General features: G+C 41.2%; 1 protein-coding gene across 2 annotated transcripts in view; it reads right to left on the bottom strand.

The window, feature by feature from the left end:
- Positions 1-5442: 5442 nt before the first annotated feature.
- UPF2 (UPF2 regulator of nonsense mediated mRNA decay) overlaps positions 5443-23283 on the bottom strand; it is a 53708-nt gene continuing 35867 nt past the window's right edge. Inside the window, exons 17-22 of one of the 2 annotated variants that reach the window (XM_074538732.1) lie at positions 23070-23174; positions 22075-22173; positions 21227-21394; positions 16655-16796; positions 12996-13116; positions 5443-6638 (exon numbers count right to left, since the gene is read on the bottom strand). In XM_074538732.1, the coding sequence (XP_074394833.1) occupies positions 6629-6638; positions 12996-13116; positions 16655-16796; positions 21227-21394; positions 22075-22173; positions 23070-23174 (645 nt within the window). In that variant the 3' untranslated portion in view covers positions 5443-6628. Of the gene's footprint in view, positions 6639-12991; positions 13117-16654; positions 16797-21226; positions 21395-22074; positions 22174-23069; positions 23175-23283 lie in introns of those variants that run through there. The other variant, XM_074538733.1, reaches the window with a different exon arrangement.

Genomic DNA, 23283 nt, shown 5'->3' on the forward strand with positions numbered 1-23283 from the left:
GCTGTCAGCCCCTGTGGAGCTCAGAGGCACCTGGAGCAGGTGGGGCTGGCAAGTGCAGCTCAGCAGTGCCGTTCATCCCACTGAACAGCAGCTCCTTCCTCTCCCTTTCCTGCTTTGCAAATGGAAGATCACAGCAGTTACTGGAAAAGCATCTGGGCACAGGGCTGGGGCAGCCAGGGGAAGTTTCACCCAGACACCAGCCAGAGCTGGGGCATGGCTGCTTCAGTGGTGACTGCTGAACATCCCATTTCTCCTTGAGGTGATGCTCAGAACCACATCCCTGCTCTCCCAGTAATGCACAGCCCCCTCCCAGTGTCCCCACACAGAGCCTGGGGAGGTCCCATGTCCTTGTTCAGCCCAGGAGGGATTCAGGAGCTCAGTGCAGCTGTGGCAGCATCCCTGAGCATCCTCCCAGAGCCTGGAGCCCCAGCACAGAGCCTGGAGCCCCAGCACAGAGCTCTGGAGCCCCAACACAGACAGAGCCTGCAGCCCCAGCACAGAGCATGGAGCCCCAACACAGAGCCCTGGAGCCCCAGCACAGAGCCTGGAGCCCCAACACAGAGCCCTGGAGCCCCAACACAGAGCCTGGAGCCCCAGCACAGAGCCCTGGAGCCCCAACACAGACAGAGCCTGGAGCCCCAGCACAGAGCATGGAGCCCCAACAAACAACTCTGGAGCCCCAGCACAGAGCCCTGGAGCCCCAGCACAGACAGAGCCTGGAGCCCCAGCACAGAGCCTGGAGCCCCAGCACAGACAGAGCTCTGGAGCCCCAGCACAGAGCCTGGAGCCCCCAGCCCCTGTGGGCACAGCCCAGCTGGTGCAGCTGTCACAGTGTCCCCTCTCACTGCTGGCCGGGGCTGCCGTGCGAGTCCCTTCCCTGCCTGGTTCAGAGCTCTGTCAGGACAGGATTGCTCATTTCCTCACAGGGCTGGGGAGGTCAGCTTCACCCTCAAATGTTCCTGATGGTTTTTTCCCATAATTTCAAAGGAAATTCGTAACTCCCTGAGATTCTGTTATTGTCAGCATCAGAGTATGGTGTAACTTTTTTATCTGTTATCTGCGTGCTTATCCATTCCCACAAGGAAGGGCAAGGGCTGCATTTTCCAGCTGGGAAACAAGGGCAGTGACATTAATCCAAGGAAAAAGAGCAGAGATGAGCCTGACCCTTGGGTTTCCAGGCTTATGGAGTAATCCTGAATCACCCTTCCTCTCCCACCACCACACCTGCCCCTTTGGTAGCACTCCCTTGGCAGCCCAGGAGAAAATGCAGCAGCCTGGGAGCTCAGACTCACGTGTGCCAGGAGCTGCTCATACTCTGATTAATGAAGATAAGTCACCCATTGTGCTGATGCTCAGAGGGTGGAATGACACCAGAAGGAAAACAGTGTCCCTAAAGCTGCTGTGGCAGGAGGGGAGACTCCTTCATTCTTCTATTAGGAAACAGTTGTCAGCACATTTCTATTTCCAATATCCAGCCCTGCACAAGAGCAGAGGATCCACAGGGTCTTCAGGCTTCACGACACAAACTTCATTACTGTGGAACATTTCCTGCCTCTTAAATGGATTTTAGTTTGCCTGATCAGGTTTAATTTTTATTTATGGCACGAGTTTTGCAGTGAGCTCAAGGCCAGGAAATGGGCACTGTGTGCAATTCCTGGTGCATCCTGTAACAAACCTGGGCTGAGAGCAGAGTTGTCTCTGCAGTTTGTCACCCTACAGCAAGGGTGAGGACCAAAATCTGCTCTGATTTTATATTAGCTAAGACTCACAGCCAGTAATAAACCCCTGGTTTTCATGGGTGGGGGATTTGGGACCAAACTGAATAATAAACTTGGTTTATTCATCCCTCTTGTGCATTTCAGTAGGAAAGGGAGGGTTAGGCTGTGTAAGTCCTGCTGCTGTGTCCATCTTCCTCCTGGAAAAGGAAGCCTGCCCAGGAGGGGTGAGGAATGGGTGAGGAATGCTGGGAACAGCTGAGGGGACTGAAGCTGTGTCTTCCTCCAGGAAAGGCTCTTCCTGCCCCGAGCCCAAGGAGGAAGCCAAGCTCCCATCAGCACTGGAAAAGCTGCTCAGAGCAGAGACAACAACAGCCAAAGCTGCCTCTGAGCTCCCTCCCATGCCTTGCTGATCTTCACTTCCACCACCCCAGGGAGAAAACTCGCAGCAACCTGTGGCAATTCAATCTGGGAACAACACAGCAAAGCCCAAAGCTCCCTCCAGGTGGGCTCTCCAAGCCTCACTGACACATTCAAGTCTTGCTTTCCAGCAGAGCTTCTGATTTTTAATTCACCATGAGCAGACAGATGTGTGTGCATATGAATATAATATATAAAGTGTAAATAATCTAAAAATTGAAAAAACCACCCCCAAAACAATTAAGGGGTAAATACAGCAAAGTTTTCAAGCTCTTGGGCTGTTGACTGACTCGTTCTGAGCAGCAAACATCACTCCACTTTATCCCCTGCACACCAGAAACTTTCTTCCTGCAGGTAAATGTCAAAGAACAAATAAACATTAGCAATAGCTAAATGTCTTCCTCCTTTTTAAGTGTCCCAAGCATTTTTTTATTTGCCTGGATCCAGGTAACAGGGGGAAGGAAGGAGGGAGGGAGAGAGGCTTTTTGCAGAACACTGTTTGCTCTTCTAACAGGGATCATAAACACAAAGTGTTTTAAGGGCACAATCACACCCCAACAATAATACCTTAAAAGCAAAGTTTATAGTTCAAACAATGCAAGTAAATATTTTGACATTTGCTCATTTGTTTGATTCCTGCTCAAATAGTTTCCTGTTCCCAGTAGACTGGGATTTCCTTAGGAGTAGCTGGAAAAAACCCTATTTATAGTGGACCTCTGAGAAGAGGCACCAAAGTGTCACCTCAGAGGAGCACTTTCCACAGGGCAGAAGAGTGCATGGCTGAGGAAAAGCTCAAAGAAAGGAAAAAATGGGGGATAAATGGATGTATTTATCAGGGGGTGACAGCTGGCTCATGGCATCATTATGGATGGACTGATTTTGAAAACATCCACCCAGCCTGGTGAGGATGCACAGTGCCTGAGCTGCTCACAGCCCATCCTGCTGCCCTGCCAAGCAGTGACTGCCCTGCTGGAACAGCCAAAGGAAAAATGCTGAGAGCTCAAGGAAAGCAGGCAGACTCCACAATAGAAGTGGTTTTCTAAGCCTGAATTTACATAAAATTGTGTCTGTGGCCCATGTGCATGGATGTGCTTTATATTTGTATCTACAAAACAGAAACAGCCCAAGAGCTTTCTTATGCTGAAGGCCTGGGAAGCTGAGATTACAGCAAGTCTGCAAACTCAGCAATGCATGAAAAAATATTTATTGCTTTTTTTATCTCATTATATCATTGTGGGTAGAGAAAGATGCCCCATACCATCAGCTGGAGTTCAAGGTGCTGCCTGTGAGCACTGACATTCCTGGGTCAAATTCCAATTTCAGAGCTTCCCAGACACCCTGGCTCCATCCTAGAGCAAGGGCCAACACACACCTCAGCTCCCACAGGCTTTCCAGTGATGCTCCATAAATCATGGAATGGTTTGGGCTGGAAGGGACCTCAAAGCTCATCCAGTTCCACTCCCTTCCAGCAGCCCAGGCTGCTCAGAGCCCCCTCACAGGAGCCTGGGCTGGCTCAGACCCTGCCAGGTCACGTGAACACATTCAGGTTCCTCAGGTGGTCACAACCCTGTCCCCTATGACAGGAAGGATTTCATTCCCCCAAGGCCCTGCCTGGAGCTTTGGAGGCTTGAGAGATGTGGAAGAGAAGTTACCATCAAAAAACTGAGGCACAATTGCTGAGTACAAACCTACACAAACAAAAGCACACTTTGTACAAACCTTTGCACAGCACACTCTGTCTGCCAGCTCAAGGAGCCTCCCATCAGTGAAGACAACTCCAATGCCAGGGCCTGACTTTCACCCAAATTCCTTCCACAGAATGATAAGATTACAGAAATCTTTACGCAATCAAAGCCAAGAGATTCTCCTTCATCTGCATCCGTTCTCCCAGACTTAACTCCTTGCCTGCAGGGTTGGGAGCACTGCTCAGAAATGCTCTTTGCAAGGGCACCTCCAACAGCATCCTGTGGGAAAGGCTCCCAGGGAACATCCAACAGTGCCCAGACACACCTGTGGGTCACTGCACTGCAGGGAAAGAGAAGCAATGACATTCAACATAATTTCAATAATTCAAATAAACATCTTGTAATCTGGGTAAAGCAGCAATACTCATAGGTGACAGACACTGATCAAAACAGGCAAAACAAAATTCCCCATTCTGCATCAATCCCAGGCTGCTCAACCAACAATTTTAACCAAACATCCTCTAAAGGAAGGCAAAGTTTTCCAAAGACATGAGAGGGAGCCATGCAATCCCTGCAGCAAGAACTGCACGTGGATCAATCAGGGGGTGAAATTGCTGTGCCAGCAGCAGGACCAGCATCTGCTCATCTCCAGCCACAGCACGAGATGTGGGGTCAGCACAGGGGAAGGTGAGAATAAAGGGGATGCAAACTGGGGATTTTCTGTGTATCATGGAATGGTTTGGGCTGGAAGGGAAGGGACTTGTAAAAGTCACCCAGTTCATGAGCAGGGAGAGCTTCAAACACATCAGGTTGAAATCTTGCCTGTTTCCAAGGATGGGGCATTCACCACCTCTCTGGGAAATCTGTGCCAGTGTCTCATCACCCTCACTGTAAAATTTTCTTCCTTGTATCTAATTTGAGTGAACCCTCTTTTAGTATACAACCATCACTCCTTGTCCTACTGCAACAGGCCCTGCTAAAATGTTTGTCCCTGTACATTCAACCCTGATCATTTCACTCACAATGATCTTTGAGGTTCTTATTCAGCACAACATTAGAATAATTAATTTTAAAATTAAACTTCAGAAGGTTTCACTGAACTGTTTTTCTATTTCAGTCTGAAGTCAGGAAAATCCCCAGCTGAACCTAAACTATCTTTAGTAAATAATTTTATAAAGACATTTCCATTGATCCTAATGCCATCCAAGGCATTGGATTGACACGTATAAAACAGAGCTAATATTTTATTTTTATGCAGTTAGTCAATCTGGATAAATTAAATGCTTTTGAAACTAAGGAAGCTGACCCTAGTCTGAACCACAATTAGATGCTTAATTTCCTATCAGGAATTGGTAGGCATTGTTGTTTGAGAAAGTGGAGACTGACCAGGGGATATGGCCATGCTGGTGTAGGAGATGTTCCTGGAGGAGCTCAGAGTTCCAAATGTGACGAATGAACACACCCATGAATTTCACGTGGAAAGAAAACTATATGAAAAAATCACATAAGACTTGAATCAAAGACCTGGAATTCCTGTCCAAGCTACAGCCCAGAATACATCACAAACCCTTCAAAGCATCATTTCCAAAGAACAAAGTGGATGTCAAGAGGCAGACACTGACTCTAAATTACAACACTTTATTGCAGCATTGGCAAAGGTCAGATTTCTGAAGCTGGTGAAGATCGGGCGACATTTCTGTATGAAATGTTACAATTTTACAAGTCTCTCTTCCTACATGCAGAAACCAAAACCAGTGGTAAAAAGGATTTTAAAAGAGCTAGAAAAAAGAATTAGTAACATACAGATGGGCTCTTGAACTCAATGAACTACCTCTACCTGAAAGCAAACAAAACCCTATGCTAATAAATAACAGATTGTCAGAAACAGACCAAGAAACCTCATTTCTACTTAGAAAAAAATAAAAATTCTACTTGTTTCCAGATTTAAATCTTTTTTTAAAACTTTTTGTTTGTTTCAATAGACACAGAGGCTTATCAACCCATGAAGATCAACAAAATATTTGGATCCACTCCTTGACATCCTCCTGTTATGCTGACTGGCACGTTTTGGTTTTCAATGATACATACAATGGGCTCAACTATATCCCTGTCCTTAGGCTGGTGTCAGGCTGTTCCAAGCAGTACGAGTCAACACCCCGTGTTCATCAACTTCACTTTCTATTTTAAACCTTAACAGACATTTTTACCTCCTTGGCTCTTCAGTTTTGCACCCCTCCCCACCCCCTTTCTGGCACATCTGGCAGCAAAAGGCTCTTCCTTAACCAAGAACATTCTGGCTGAGGAGTGTTTGAGAAGTTATCCTACTCGCCAGGGTTTTCTTCTGCATTTTGCTGTTTGCTCTATGTGTTTGTACCGCAGATTTGCAGCCCCCAAAGAACATCCTTCCAACACACCAAGCGCTCGAGTGGGAGACAAGGTAACTGTGGCGAGTTCAGAGCTTTATTTCCCTGCAGGCTGAGCTGCCAGAGGCCTTTCCCCCTGCAGTGCCAGCGGCCCAGCTCCCGGCGGAGCTGCGCAGGTCAAGCTCCCCATCGCTCGTTTGCTTCTGCTCCTGTGAGAAGAATTAACCCTCAAGGCGGTTCCCATAACAAAAAGCTTTTTTTGGAGGGGTGGGGGGGGGAGAGGGGAGGCTGCTCTTCGTGCCCCACGGCCCCAGCCTGTCCCAGGTTTCGGTTCTGAACGCTCTAGGCTGACATGCTGAGATGTGTCCACTGCTCTCGTTTCATCGCTGGAGGACTCCACAACACCAGAGATACAGGACCTAATGAAATGACACTGGCGGCTGGATCAACGTCTCCTGAGGGAAGAGCACAGACAGGAATCACATCAGCCTCATCTGAGGGGCCCCAACAGCAGCTGCCACTCATGCTGATTCTTTTACACCCTCAAAGTTACAGATTTCCCTCTTCTGCACAACCATTTCACCAGACAAAAGCAGGGGGATAATCTGTGTGAGATAGATGAGTAATGCAATGATTGACTCTCCCAATTAACAGACAAATATCATGGATATAGGTTGAGAAAAGTTTTACAGGTTTATAGTTATGCTGTACCCCTCCCATGGGGATCACCTGCCTTGTCACTATGGAACACCTGACTCCAGTCAGGGTTTGAGGAAGGGATCTCCACCACTGGACAGCAAAGGAGCTGATGTGCAGAACTCTGGGAGGGGTTAAAGGGTTAAAAAGGGAGAACCTCCATTGTGAGGGGGCTGAGCACATGGCAGGGAAAATCTTTTGCTCCCTTTTTTCTCTATTCAGTCTTCTGTTGTATTTTTGATAAGGTTTAATAAACCTTCCTAAACTATGAAAGGTGAGGAGCTGTTCCTCACATGCACCTTATCATCACAGATGAGATGTTGAACTACTGAAGCACAGCTGTGAATTTGCTGAAAAAAAAAAGTTATCGTGAATAGTTTTCATCTTTCTGTGCAGTTTCTTAATGCTTAGAAGTTCTGCAGAAATGTTACAAAGGGCTTTCTAGAGGCAAATAATTGGTTAGAACCTTTTTGAGAGTCAATTTGTGCATTTAAATCTTCCATCATCCCTTGTTCATGAAACACATCCCAAAATGTGACCAAAAGTCACACTTAATTCTCTTAAGAACATGCAAATAGCAGAATGGCATTGAAGAATGACAGCAGTTTCTAGGCAGGGGATTCAACAAGACCAGGCAATGCAGCAGTAAGGCCACCCCAGTGTCACTGACTCCAGCACAATGCAGTTACTGCATCTGGGCTCCTTTTAGCTGATTTTAGGCTGCAAATTAAAATTAACAACAGACATCAAAATAAAACTTCAACATTTACAATTCCAAGAAAGTTCCAGGGCTACACACCCAGAGTTTTTACCATGTAACCACAACAGTTCATGTTTCTTTACATCAGTGCATAATCTTCCAGTGTTTGTTCAACAGTCATTTGATCTAAACCTGGTTTTCACTGAAGATCTTGCAAGAAAAATGTTACAGATATGTTATCTGGACATAGCAACTTCTGCACCTCTTGTACCAGATGAAGCTTTCACACTAATTCTGTATTTGTATGCATTGCTTTGTTCTACTATCCAGTATTTGTTTATATAAAAATGCTGTGTAATTTTGCCAGGAAGTCCTGAGCTGATGCATCATTAGACCTCACTGCAGCACTGCTTCCATTATTTGGTTTTAAGCACCTGTGAGTGTTACACAATGTAATATCCCAATTCTTTGTGGCACACTCAGCATCAGCACTGGCTGTGTGCTTTCAGTAGAAAAGAACTTTGATTTTTATTTATTTAGTAGACTGATGTCTCACTTGCAGAAGGTCACAGCTGAGGGCAGACATCACTGAATTGCAGGATCATGCTTTTAACTCTCCATCTCCTCTTAGAAAAATAATTCTACTGCAGCTACCAGTGCACATCTGCTGGTGGCAGCTCCTGTGTCAGGGGATCACAGCAACGTGCTGTGCCAAAAATAGCAGCAGGAGTTTTTCCCAAACCAGGTATTTCACATTTGTGTCCAACCCAGTAAACTTGATCCAAACCTGTGTATGGCAAGGCCAAACTCAGCACACAGATGTAATTAAAACCATCTTGAGCTCTATGTGTAAAAGGAATCAATTCTTGGCAGTCTCCTCCCAGTCCCTCCCTGCCACTGCCACATTGTTGGTTTGTATGAAATTCACAGTCAGCTTCTCACGCCACTGCTGAGCATCAGCCCTGCCTGCTGTGACAGCAAACACACAGAACCTCAAACCAGGGCTGGGGCACGAGCTGGCAGCCAGGAAAACACCCAGAAAATGACACCACAGGCTATGGAATAATCCCAGAGCCATGGCACGGGTGAAGCTGGGAGAGCTCACTCAGCAGGAAAACTTCACAGCTTAAACTGAGCAGTGCCCAGCAGAATATCAATAACCAACTCCTTTCTGATGTGCTGACATCACAAGATCACCAAAATCTCTTGATTTCTTGACATGTGAGACCTCTGAAGTTGGATTTCACACTTATCCCTAATCCCCTCATGTCCTCCAAACCACAACGCTGCATTTCTGCACTGCTGCATTTCTTCACAAATCTCACAGATTTCCAGCTCCAAACACCTCCTCTCCCAGTTCACTCTGCTTTGCTTTTCTCAGCTAATCTCAGCTTCCATGCTCTTTGTTCTCTCTCCCCAAATCACCCAAAACCACAAACAAGAAACAGAAAACACCAAGGTGCCCATTAAAAACCTATCACATCTGACTTATGACATTCCATACTGTGAACATCAAAAGTCAAATAAACCACACAAGCTGGACCCCCCTAAGTAAGAGAATCTTAACTTCTGTGAGTTATTTTATATTCTTATCTATCCATCAAAAATAAAATGGTCTGACAAAGTGAAATCAAAGTCAATGTGTACAGTGGAAAGTTTTTGGAGCTGCAGGGATTTTTGGCATGTAGGTGGTATTATTTATACTGAAAGAATCTTTTCAAACACTGGAGTCTTTCTAACTGAGCATGGTTTATAAATACAATTTTGCCTTCCATTCCCTCTGAACTGAACTGTGATCAGGGTCTGGGTCAGACTCTCACCCAGCTTGCAGAGCTCAACCAGCACCATCCTGCCAAGGCAGGCCCCTGAGGCTTTGCTGTTCTGTTCTGCTCAGCTCCAGTGCAGTCCAGAAGGAGCTGCAGGATTTGGAGCCCCCCTCCCATATTCCTCCCTTTGCTTCCCTGCCATGAAACAGCTGAAAATTTGGGGGTTGGAATTTCCTAGCTGTGTTTGAAAGGCTCATCTCAGTAAGAAGAGAATTCAAAGCTTCATAAAGCAGAACTGTCAATGCACCAAGTTCATGACAGGTGATGGATGAATTGTGTTGCTCCAGCAGCTGAAACAGGAAATCATGTTAAATTCACATTTCTCCTTATTATCCAAACTCTGATTTTTCAGCATTAATGTAATATTCTTTATGATGAGAATATTTAGCTAATAAAATCCCAGCATCCTGTTATTACTGTAATGCTTCATTTTTCTTTATTAAATGGGTTAAAGAGAAATAAGAGTCAGATGTAAACAGGAGACCTGAGATCACCATTTAACCTGAATATGATTGGGTTTGCCAGCCTGTACCTGCATCCCTAGGGGAACACAGGCACGCCCTGTACTGTATTTTGAAAACAGCAACAAATTCTGAAGCTACTTCTTTTAATAAGGAGAGGTTTAACAAGATAAAATCCTTGGTAAGGCCCTGCTTCTCAACAGAAGAATTACAGGGAGAAATTTGACTTTCTTGGTAATCAATGTTTTTAAAATGATTTTATATAATGTGGTTATTTTCATTTCACTTCTAAAACCAAGCCATTTAATGGATCTCAATCCTCTAAAACAAAGGAAAACAACTTCATATTTTAAGAAGCTGTTCCTAATGGCACCAGTCAATTTTTATGATAATCCCATCACCAAAAAAAATTACTTTAGTAAATTTTGTGTTTCTTAAAGATAGTAGTTTAACAGCCTGAGAGCCAAAGGCCTCTCTCACCACACAAATGCTACAGAACCAGAGGCAAGAGAGAAAATTGTTTTCTTCCCAGTGCTTCTGAAGCAAATCAAGGAACTCTACTTTTAATGGAGTCACAGTAAATTATCTTTAAGGCCAGTCAGCCTTAAATGTGCAAGTTCCAGAAAGAATCTCCTCCCTACAGGAGCAGCAGGTCTCAAAACCTGAGGCAATACAAGCAGGCAATTCCAAACAAACAGAAACAAACTCCAATTTTTGATCCAGTGCTAAATAACAATAAATCTGCTAAATAATAATATGCTAAATAATAATAAATCTGACAAAGCTTGCAAATCTCACTGCATTTACTTTAGTACAGTACAAGGACATTAACAGAGGAGAAATAAAGTAAAAACTGCAGATTTATCTTTTTTTAAAAACATAGAGAGGACTAATGGCTTAGTGAGATCCAGGTGTTTGAGGCCAAAACCATGGAAGAACCCAATGCTCCCTTCATTAATTTCTGAAATGAACTGCTACAATAGGTAGATTTGGATTTAACTTCCTAAAAAGTGTTTGAAACACAGTGCTTAGGGCATGTCCTACAACACAAATGCAAAGGTAAAAACAACAAATCAATTTTTCTACTCTCAGCACTGCCTGAAATGCAAGAAAGGCCTCATTCCTACCTCAGCTATCAGAACCTGTCACATTGTACATTACAGTGCAATCAGCCAGAATTATTTGCTTAGATTATCCCTAACCTCAAGAATTTTAAAATAATAAATTGAATACCTTAAAGGAAGCAGCAAATTATTACTGCTAGTCAGTTTGAGTTATTTTGCAAGAAAATAACATTTCAGTTTGTGTTCATGTACAAAGAACCAGCAATAACACAACAGAATGTCCTCATGGAAGTGACAACATCTGTGTTACACCATTGGTTCCACCAGGCAGGAATGTGAAACCTTCTGTACACAGACATTAAAATTTACAGTTCCTATCTGCTCAGGGAGACCCTCCAGTATCCTCAGAATTGACAGGGTAACTTTTTAACAAAGCATAAGGGCAGAGAATGCAGTGCAACTGTAAAGTCAGAAGACAATTTTCAATATATCCCACAAACCAGAGGCTCTAAGGATGTAGGCAACAGACAGCCTGTGCCAGTGGGAAGCCACTGGTGGACCCACAGTCCCCAAGAAATAAATGGAGTTAGGAAAAGTACCAGTTCCTTATGCAGGCTGAGGTGGCTCAACTGATGCATGACTGCCAGGCAGAGCACTGCAGTACAAACAAATAAAATATATCTGCTCAACAAATAAAATAGACCTGCTCAAACAAACTTCCTGCTCTCTGTTCCAAGCAGCTTATGGATTAAAAGGAACAAAGAGGAAACTCCATAATAAAAAACTACATCAGAACTGCAAGTGCAGGGCACTTAAATAAGCAAACACCACTCAAACTGTTTGCAGGATAACATCTGACCTCCTTGAGTCAAGTCCTAAATTATATTGTCCCTACAACGTCAGAATATACAAAGTTTTCTAAAGAAAATAATTTAAAGGAAATGTACAGATGTCACATCTACTGGTCTGGCTGTTGTATTTAAAGAATAACTGCAGCATGCAGCTCATGCCTGAAAGAGCAGAATGCTGCAGCTGTTAATGAAACACCTGCAAATATTGTGGCAATTCAGTGTACCTGAACACTTTGTATTCCTACAACAGCATTAGGTCACAGTGATATGAAAAAGCTAAATGGAAAGCACTGCTTATTTTAGCGAGTTTCATCTGGTTCATTTTTAAAAACATTTCTTTTAAACTGCAATCTTTTAATTTTTTTTTTTTTTTTTTTTTTTTTTTTTGGTACAAGCAGTGTCTGTATGAGGTCCCAATGGAGAGAGTGATCACCAGGACATTATCAAATGATCATAAATATGTACCATGAAGAGGCTGGAAATGCTACTGGAACACAGAAATAGTACATTGCATTAACTTATTTGCAGTTTACAAAGACAGATCCATTAGAAGGTAAAATGTCCCTATCAATCCACCTTCCAAATGAACTTGCAAAGAAAAGAGAAACTTGAAAGCAAGTCTGCATTTCACCGAAACTCTGCCTGTTCAAATGTGTGCTGCAGGGCTAATTTAATGTTCATTTGCCAGCTTTCCCTGAGTGAGAAAAGACACACACTAAAGCCTTAGAACAGCTATTAAGCAATCAGGAATGACTCTTTTCATGTTAATGCTGGTTTTGGCAAGCTCTTGAAGATAACAGATTAATAGCCATGAATTGAAAATTCTGCTCAGTCTTCCCCACTTTTACTATATTTACTTTCAATTCAGGGCATCAAATACAGAGGAATAGCTGTCAAAATCACCCCACAGAAAGAGCATGAGAATTTCTACAAATACTAAAACAAACCAATCCTCTCCCCCTCTCATGGAGAAAGCAGACACGCAGCTTTTGCCCTACAAATAGAGGCTCAGATTCCAGCAGCCGTTTCACAACTGATAAATAATCTTTTGGCTTCCAAATGTCACAGAGGCACAGACTCTGTGTCAGAAACACAAAACATTGCTTGGCATTTGAAGAGAATGCTTTAGAATGGAACCCATTATCTCTTTCAATTATGAAGATAATGACTTGCCTAGAACCAGAATTACCACATTTAAAGGAAGATTGTCCTACCTCCCACCGGTTTTAAAGATTAGATCTGCATTAGGTGCTCCCTTCGGATGCTGGTAACGAGGCCGCCGCTCACGATTGGTATTTGCTGGAGCTGGACGCTGTGCCAGAGACTGCAACATTTCTGGGATTTCAGGCACAAGAAAAGGAAATAGAAGAAAGCTCAATACATTTTCTATGATTCATTTTTACATAGGAATTCACACATGCACATTTCACTGCCATTTACACTTACACTCTGCTGTAGAGTTAACACTCAATAAGTTAATAACAAAAAGTTACAAGTTGTATGCACAGCTTTGATAAACCCAAGCTACCCCACAATATGAACTTGCATTTCCAGATGTTCCTGCAGAAGGAACTGCCAGCAATGGTTTTCATCACAGATGCTCAAGAAAAGACCTGCAACCTTTTCTTTCTAAACACAACAGGCACCACTTTCTTCATCAACGATCAGGAACAAAGACTCACAGCAGCATGAGTGGCCTCCAGATTAAACCTGCCTGGAATAGCAACAACTGGACAATGCTGCTGCCAATTAAAGACTCAGCAAGAAACCTGTCCTAAAATTAGGCATTGCCAGTCAGGTATTGAAGTCTAAGCTTGGCATAATTGGATCATTTTCCAGGCAAGTCAAGCACCTGAAGAAGGTGACTCAGCTGACCTACATTGCACCAGCTGTCCCACGGGTGGAGTTTTTCACTTTATCATCAGTGGGAATAAAAAAAAAAAGTGCAGAAGTGCAGCCCACACTGTCTAGTTTAGCCCTGGACAGCCAGCTTATGGGCATTTTAAACAAGGATAGTATTGTATTTTGCCATTTGGTAAAACTTAATATTTAAAATTTTATTTCATTTTTTAATGATAAAAAAATTCCTTTACCAGGCTAAGCTAATGCTTATTAAGGAGCCAGTATAATTACAGATACATCATAGGAAGTAACCTTTGCCAATCTGTTAATACATCTAATGGAAAGTATTCCACCTACAGTCCACCTGAGCAGGGATTTACATTACTCAGCTAACAGACAGATGGGATAAATGAAGGGGAAAAGTGGAATAAGCTGTTAAACAGATTATGTTTGAAAGTCTGCTCTGTCTGGTTCTCCAGTCCCTGGTAATCTCATTGGGACACACACCCATCACCTGCTGCTCACACTCTGCTCTCAGTGGGGCCGAACTAGAGCCTAACGAGGCTCCCTCAGCATTCACAGAATGCAGGGGGAACATTTAGTGAAGTTATCCAGGCAGTCTTGGAGAAACTGGGAAACTGTGACTGGTTCAACATCTGTGCCAACAGTCAGTGTGTCAGTCCAGCTCTGTGTGCATGTTCTGTACACTGAATTCAGCCACTGAACACTGCCAGCCCATGTTTGTGAACATGGAACATCCCCTTCCCCCAGCCCCGTGTGGCAGCAGAGCCCTGGGGGCAAGGAGGGACTCAGGAGGAAAAGCAATGAGGGAACCCTGGCAGGCAGGTGGGAGCAGCACGGAATGAACACCACATGCACAGCTGCCTTTCTGCCTGCCACACACAGGGGAAAGGAAATATGGGGCTGGGAAGTTCAGAGCTGGAGAATGTAACAGAAGGCAGAGGTGGCAGGGGAGCACAGTGTGGTTTCTAGGCTGAAGGCACATCACCAAACCTCTTTGGTTTTCTAGTGAAGAAAAAAAATTATCTGCACAGAAAAGTATCAGTCTAAATTAGAGAACCACCCAAGTTCCTAATAGTTCTTTAAATTAAAAAATCTTTGTAATATACTAAGCCTTGCTGAAACATTAAATCTTTATCTGATACTACTTTGAAGTACATTGGTGAATTTCCATCTGTGCAGATGAAAAGCACAACAAGTACATGTGCAAACGTTGGGACAACCCTCAGGCATCCTTCCAGAAACTGAGAATTCTCTCTCCCTCAGTAACTTCAAAGCTGCAAACAGAAATTTAAACCCAACATTTTCATTCAATGAGTAGGTACCAACTTGTCACAGACAGGATGACTCTTCAGAAGTAACAATCAACTGCAAAAATCTAAATAAAATATTGTTCCAAAGGTGAATGTAACTTGGCCTGTTTAATTTAGCTTGATTGAAAGGTCCTTTTTAGTTTGGTCTTACTCTGTATATTACCCAGGTTAAGATGCATCAACAGCTGTTTTAAAAAGGGATGTCAGTTATGGAAAAACCTTTTTCTTTTGTGTTGACTTCCCTCCTGTATTGTTTTATACACAGCAACTAAATAAAAACCTATGAGAAAATTTTAAAAAAGCCTATTTTCAGTTATAAACTCATATCAGTTTTCTGATTTTGTCCAAGAGAAATAAAACAATGTGATCCTTTTTTGGATATAAAGCACAATTGCTCACAATAAAGTCTCAATCAGATTAAACAGGTTCATTTTAGATATCGACAAAGTCATACAACAGTATAAAACCCAAATGCCTGGACCAGTACAAGTATTAGAAGTATCTAATGAGGAAAAACCCAGAACAAGTCTGAGAGAAGCACTAAAATGTCTCATTCTAGAGTCTCTCTCCACCTTTTTAACAAGTGGGCTTTATAAGAGCAGAGTGTCTCAGGAAAGTTTCTGCTAATTACCATGTTTTACATTAAGAATATATTGTGTTACCACTTCAGAGCTCTGCAGACACTCACTTTGGAAGATACTCCTTTTACAATTACAAGTTTAGTTCTGGTACTACAGAAGTTCTGCAAGAAGTACTGGATTCCATAGTGTTTCAAAATTAAAACTGCTTTAATTTCCCACTTCTTGATGAACAATGACCTTTCACTAAATGCCTTAAATGAGATTTCCTGCTAATTAACTACTTACACTGTGATTACCACCAGACTACAACACCTTTACAAAAAGTAGTAGAGCAAAAACTTCTGAGATGTTAAATGGAAACAGTAACATAAGACATCAGCTTTATTGGTCTGGCTTTGTTTACTATCTGAGTAAGCAGAGGGAAGTGGGATCTGAAGAAAAGCACAGCCCAAATCAAACCACCCAACAACTGAACACATGAGGTGCCCCTGTCTGGGGACTGGAGGATCTGCTGTATTCACTGTTTGCATGCCTGACTTGCATGTCCTCAAAACACAAATTAATCATCTAATCTGTAGAAAAACCTCACTTTATTAACATATGCTGATACTCCAGATTTGAGGACTCCTAGAACCTTTACAATATGAAGCTGAGGCAACATTTTATATTTCTCTGGTGAAGGTTACCTCGGCACTTGCAAGACTAAGGAGTCTAAATATTACTAATATCTAAACCACTCATTAATAGTTTATAAGCAGAGCTTAAATTGCACAGAATTCATCTTGTATCCAACTCAATTGCCTTGCAGTAAACATCACATTGATTTTGCATTACCTTAATTTTAAAGAACAAGCTCAGTTCTTCCCCTTTCCCAGAATAAATGAAAATGCTGAAATTTGAGACCCATTTGAAAATTCCTTTTCATGGAACAGTGACAAAAACTTCTTCAAGCATAATGACCAGGGAGGAAACAATAAATGACTACAACACAGGTTTCCCATAAGTACTGCAAATCAATATTTAGAACTTCAGCTGCTAATCATCACAAATAATGCTTTCTGCAGATCCACAAAGGCTCCCTGAAAATAAAAACTAAATCCTTGGCGATTTTCTTACCCTGATAGTCCTCTTGTTCCTGCCGTTCATTGATATCCAAAGTGAGCTTTTTCATCCTCATTCTCTCCTCCTGTTCTGCCTGCTGCTGGTTCCAATGGTTTGCAGCAAGTTGGGAAGACATTGGTACATTTAGGATCTTAAACTGCAAATGAAAAGAAGTTTTTAAGTGCCCATCAGAGGAAAAAACCCAACCAATACAAAACAATCCAAAATACAGAAATGCTATGGTTATTTCTAGGTTATTTCAATGAGGCACTTTCTACAGAAGTTTCTAGTGTGAAGTGTGTTGTTGGTTTGTTTTGAACTTCTGTTTCACATAAAGGAGCATGAGAAAATGTAAGAGCTGCTAAAGACACAGAGAAACACAAAAAAGGCTGAGTTCAAAATCTATTACACACAGTATTCACATGAACAAAACTGACTGTCTTTCCCTAGGAAGGCACAGCCATATGCTTTATTTCTTGTTTTCATACCAGCTGATTTGGCCACAGGGAACTGCCCTGGTCTTGAGGTATCAGCACCACAGCTGGTTCAGAAAACTGCATCTCCCTCCTCAGGTCTCTTCCTTCAAGGAGATGAAGCTCCCTGAGCAGAATATCTACTACTACCCCTTGTGATAACAGAGGAAAAACACTTCAGGTATTCCCTGGAATTTCCTGGCCAGTACTTTTCTTTTTACAATAATTCTGGCTCCCCAGTGTTTCTTCTTAGTCTAGAGACAACCATGGTGTCAGATTGATCTTCTCCTCCTCCCCCATAGCCAAATGTGCCCACCACACATTCTGATTTAAACCCATTTTCTGATCTGCCATAAGGCACACCAGGTGAGCTTGGCACTCCCACAGAAGTACCTCTCTCTGGAAATCCAGCTGATATTCTCAGGAAGGTGTAGGGAAGGTGATTTGTTTTTCCTCAGACTCAGAAAATCCAATTTGTTACTTCTACATATCTATTTTTTTACAATTGTTCCAGAACAGAGAAATAATTCCTAATCTTATCCACAACTGAAACAACAGTTCTAAGAAAATCCTTAATTAAAGTCTTTAATCTTTAAAGTTTGCAAACATTATGAAAAATCTCTCTTCCTCCTTCAACTCCACATCCATTAGAAGTAAGTATTTCTATGCCATAAGAAGGGTAATGCATCAAAGGATAATCACTCTCAATATTCCATGAACTACCCTGAATCCTGCTCCTTGTTACTCCTCACGGGAGATCTATTCCCAAAGAAACAGAAGTAAATTCCTAAGTGTTCTTTTCTGTTACACTGTCAAAAGCTGCAGAGAGATAAATTATCAAAATCTCTGCTGAGAAGATTTAGAGTAAAAGCAAAATCCTCACCACCTGGGGTTGGTATTTAATGCAATAATCACTAAAGAGTCTCAAGGTATCTCAGAGAGCAAAGCCCCACTGGCAGCAGTGATGAGTGGGAGAAGACTCAGATGAAGCACTGGAAAATAAACTGCCTTTGAAACAGTACAGACAGACTCTTGTGAAGATCTGAGAAAAACTTGGGTACAGTAAATCCCTAAACCCTACCAAATACAAGATGTATTTAGATGAGATTTTTTGGGGGTTGGGATGAGGGTAACAGCATATTATATTGAATATAAATATGAGCTTGTTATTAAGGTGTGCAGGGAGGAACAAAAGTGGAAGTTGAAATTCCAAGAGCAGAGTAAGCTCTGGTTACTTATTGCTGAGCAGGCTGTGCAGGTTGCCAGATATCATCAAATGAACTTCAGGTAAACTACACAAATAACTAATCCATTAGCAGCATTTCATGATAAAAATCATCCCTCAGCTTCACCATTAAGCTCCTCATCCATTTTAATGTGGCCTTTATATGTTCTCTGTTCTATGGATTTATCAGCTAAATGGGATTGGTGTTTTCAGCCAGGATGCTTAAAGCAGAAAAAGGAAACTGAACTATAGAAGGGTGAAAATGAGAGAAACAGATCCAGAAAAACAACAGCCTGGCAATTAACAAAACACCACTGAGTCACTATCTCAGGGCAATCAGCTGCCACCTGAAATCAAGTCACTGATGACAATTCCTACAGGATATGATGATTACTGAACAACTGAAACATTGCCCATTTGCAAATAGTGAAAAGGTGTATCAAAAACCTCTTCTAAAATCTGTGAGATGGGGGCAGAATGGATTTCTCTCTAAAGATTGTCAAACTGAATAAGAAATCATTATTTAGAAGACTAGATCACAAATTTTATAAAAATGCCATGAGATAAAGACATGAAGATATAAATGATATAAAAAATTTCCCATTCAGGGAGAGATTTGACCATTCCATGGATATTATCATTCTTTGATGAAGCCTTGCTAAAAATCTTTCAAAGGGCAGTCTTTTGTCTTAGGCAGTAACCAAATTTCTTGACTTTCTTTTAACTGTTTATGACTTGGCATAAAACCTCCTGGTTCAGAAACACCAAATGGTGTCAGATACAGCTCAGCTCTGATCCCTTATGATCCCAAATTTATTTCCCCTTGCTCTCTCATGGACCATGGATAAACCACAATGCCATCACCTTAATTTCAAATAACCATGTTAGGTTCTACTGCTACTAAGTAGAGGATAAGTTTTAAGTTTTGAGGATAAAATATGGTGTCTTGTCACTATCAGCCTGCAATGAGCATTAATTTGGATTTATGCAGCTGGTAAATAGCAATTAGCTGCTCTTGCATTACTTTAAAAAATCTACTTGTCAATGCTGCACTAAGATCTGGGTGGACACTGGCATGCCAATTGAGTATTTGGCAACAGGACCTCCACTGCCAATGTCACCCCTGGGAAGGGAGCACAGCAAATTCCATTTTTTTGACATTTCTTGTTTCAGGAGCACCACTGACAAAGAACAGAGACTGGAATCATTACCAGCAGAGCAAACAAGTAGGCTGATGTCATTTATCTCTCTGGTGCCTGTGCAGATGAAGTTACAGCTTCCCAGGTTGCTGTAAACTTCTTTTAACTGTTTTAAAAATCTGAAAGTTCACAGCTATCACTTAACAGTGAAACACTTTAAAACTCATTGCACATTCTGCTCATGCAGATTTTAAATGAAGCACCATAAGAAGAAATAATTATTTTCTTTTCAACTCCACCTCTTCTTTCCTGCTTATTTTTCTATTAAAACTCTGTACTAAAACACATTTTTTTCCTGAATACAGAACTATAGACAAAGAAGCCTTTCATTAATTCAAGAGCTGAACCAGTCTATAAAGCAACTGTTTTCTACATTTCTAGAAACACTGAGGAGTTTTGGCAGGAAGAGCCTACTCCAAAAACCAAATATTGGGGGAGGAGCAGGGAAAACTCCTAAACAAGTTCTGCTTTCTTTTCTAAGTCACATTTCTGCAATACTTTCCCCTTTACATGGAATATGAAGATTCAAAACTCCCTTGTAACTACAGATACTCCTAGTAAATTATCCTGAAAAAGCTAAACAACATTTTTTTAAAAATGGAGCTCTCTTAAACCCCTTCTCAGACCAATGACCACAGGTAAAAATCTCCCACTCAGAGCTTTTGTAGAACTCTGTATACCACTCTGAAGTTCCAGCAAAACAGAACAACCACTTCCTACATGGATTTTTGAAATGTGTTTCATATGAATGGAGAGAAGGAGCCTACTCCAGGTTTATACACCCCAACAGCCACACTACTGTCACAAGTTAGGTAATAAATGTAAAAACCAAGTACTGACATGGATCTAAACACTTGAAAGGCTCAGACAGATGGTATGAAACAATTCCCTAGGGATGCTTTCCATATAAATTCAGAGTAATTAATTTTCATCAAATTATACAACCAAAATGAAGAGATTTCTTTAAAAGCCCTAAACCATGACAAGAAATCCATGTGGAATGTGTTAGGTAGAGATTTGTGTACTGTGCATTTGCTGAGCTAGGAAAATTCAAACATACACTGGAGAGAAGAGCCAAGACTAACATACAGCTTAGCTGCATGAAGCAAGGAGTGAGTTTGTTTGATCAAACTGATTTTCCTTTAAGTTTCTCCAAGAGATTCACTCCCTGCATTCTGGAATAGTCTCCTAACAGTGTCTTCAAGGATAATGACTTTTTTTCTTTTTGCAAGTTGAATAAATTCAGCCAAGTGGCAGTTACTTAGGAAATGGAATTTAGCAATGATCATATATCTTGATTTAAAGCTGAAAATGTTTTCAGGAAAAGCTGTAGAATCTTAAAGATTCTGGAATATTTCTTTTTCTTTCTAGTCCTTTCAATGTTCAGTGGCAGTTCACCAACCACATCTCTTCATCTTCCACAACTGTATCTAAAATACATGCAAGAAATACCACTGACCTACTGGGAGAATCACCAAATGTAAATAGCAATGGTATAATCTGACCACAGAATTTTTCTACATAAATTCTATTAACAACCTAGAATTCCAAGAAATTATATATGGTATTTTCCATGTGTCAAAATGAAGCTGTATCTGATTTTGAGAAATGAAAGAAGAAATAAAAAATTCTGTGTTACTTTTTCTGAAGTGGAAGGTTTTTATTTATTTAAACAGTATCTGTACCTTACCTGCTGTTTGTTGCCTTTTCTTGTTAACATGACAAATGGCATTGTGTCCCCAGACTCTGACTCTCCTTCCCCACCTCCAAGGGGGGGACCCTTCTTCAGCTGACTTTTGAGATGCAGAGGAATGGCAACATCCAACTGGTGCACTTTAACAGATTCACCACTCCTTTGCTGTGAAAAAAAGTGAATTCTGTAAATGATCAGATGCTGACACAGTCACTCAGGCTGGCAACATTCACATTTTCACAACTGAGAAAAGGTTTAACCTTCCAGGAAAATGAAGTTATATATCACTACATTTATTAGGCTTACTTTATTTTCCTTTTGTTTTCCTTGCTTGTAAAAAAGAAAATTACAGGGCAATCTCTTAGGGAAAGAAATCTAGAGACCTGATGAGACACACTGTAGAATGTACATTCTTCATTCAAGATATTTTTTTTGTACATCTTATTAATACATTTATTATCCAGGGATTGCTACACTCAGTACTGAAATATTCACCAGATGTGACTAAGAAAACAAAGTACTAAAAAGCTTATGCAAATTTAAATGTATCTGCATTTTAAACCTATTAAAACCTAAGATTAAGTCAGAAGTTTTGCACAGTACCTGATGCACTCATTACTCATTCTGTAAAATATATGTCAGTGTATCATGTATGCACTGGGCAAACAATACGAGTAACATTTTACTAAAAGCCAAACAAGTCATCTTCAGAGAAGAGGCCAAAACAAAGGAAAAAAGTCTTCATTCCTTTAGTATGGTACCTAAGCATGAATCACTTATTTACTTTAAGAAAAAAATCAACTACACTTAGCTGTACATCAAATTAAGAAAATAACTATTTATACCTGAAGATTTTCCAGCATCATTTTATCCAAGGCCTGAATGAAGTCCTCATCCTCTGCACAAGGGACATGCTTCAGTCCTCCTCCTTTAATCATTACTTCCTATTGCAATGGGAAAAAATCATCCATTACCTTGGTTTCAGAAATATGAATATTCAGTCTAGAAGTAAGTGGAAAATATCCTTATTGCTTCTATTTCATACACAATCAAAAGATTTATAGAATGAAATTTTTCTAAGAAAGTTTTCAGCCTTGATTATTTTTGAAAGGCATTATTTCCTGATTTATGGTCGCTCATAACATTCTGACAGACTGTGTGTGTGTGTGCAGGTGCATGGACAAATACAAGATGTGGCACCAATAAAAAAAAGTCTCTATCCTTAACACACCTATTCTAATTCAATTTTCCATTAGGTCCATAAAGTTAGATGATATTTGCAGGGCAAAGGCTACTATTCAATTATTTGGAAAGCACAAAATGACAACAAAAGTATTAGAAGCCAGCACCATAACACATTGTTCTATAATGTTCATTATTTCCTTACTATGTAAGTGTAATTCAGGCTCAGCCAGGTGGGCTCTTTAGCTGCAAACATTATAATCTGTCAATCCCAAATTTGTATTGTAGGAATTTCTCATTTTTTGGCTTGTCTCCTTTTCTGTTTTGAGATCTTGGTTTACCTTGTTGTATCCTACCAGTTTGCTACTAATGCCTGCATTGCAAAACCATCATTTACACAATATTTTCCAGTCTAGCTACCTGTGAAAGCTCACAGTCCTAAGAAAACAAGTTGTAGCAAATTTGACAGCATAAAAATTTTCAAAAGGTAATAACCAAAGTATGCATACATGAAAAACAGCTATAAAATGTATTTGAAAGAACAGCAGGAAGTGTCTTTGCTGTATTTTTCCAGATATGTTATGAGCAGCACTGGCAAAAAACACTGATTAAAGAAAACCAAAGATTCAAATTCACTTATCTGCAGCTCAATACATACTGTATTCTCCTCATCAGTTTCATTTTCCTTATTGGAGTCTGTAAGATAATCCGTGTTCTCTTCCTCCTCTTCTTCACCCTCTTCTTCCTCATTGTCAGAGCCCTCCTGAAATATTCAATGTTAACTGCTGATTATTTTAAACAAGGACAGCTGGTTCCTCAAACATTTTCCTAAACTCTTCATGTTGCTTAGTTGTCTTTATAAATTTGTTTGG

Source organism: Zonotrichia albicollis, chromosome 4 (assembly GCF_047830755.1).
Source record: "Zonotrichia albicollis isolate bZonAlb1 chromosome 4, bZonAlb1.hap1, whole genome shotgun sequence".
Classification (NCBI taxonomy): domain Eukaryota; kingdom Metazoa; phylum Chordata; class Aves; order Passeriformes; family Passerellidae; genus Zonotrichia; species Zonotrichia albicollis.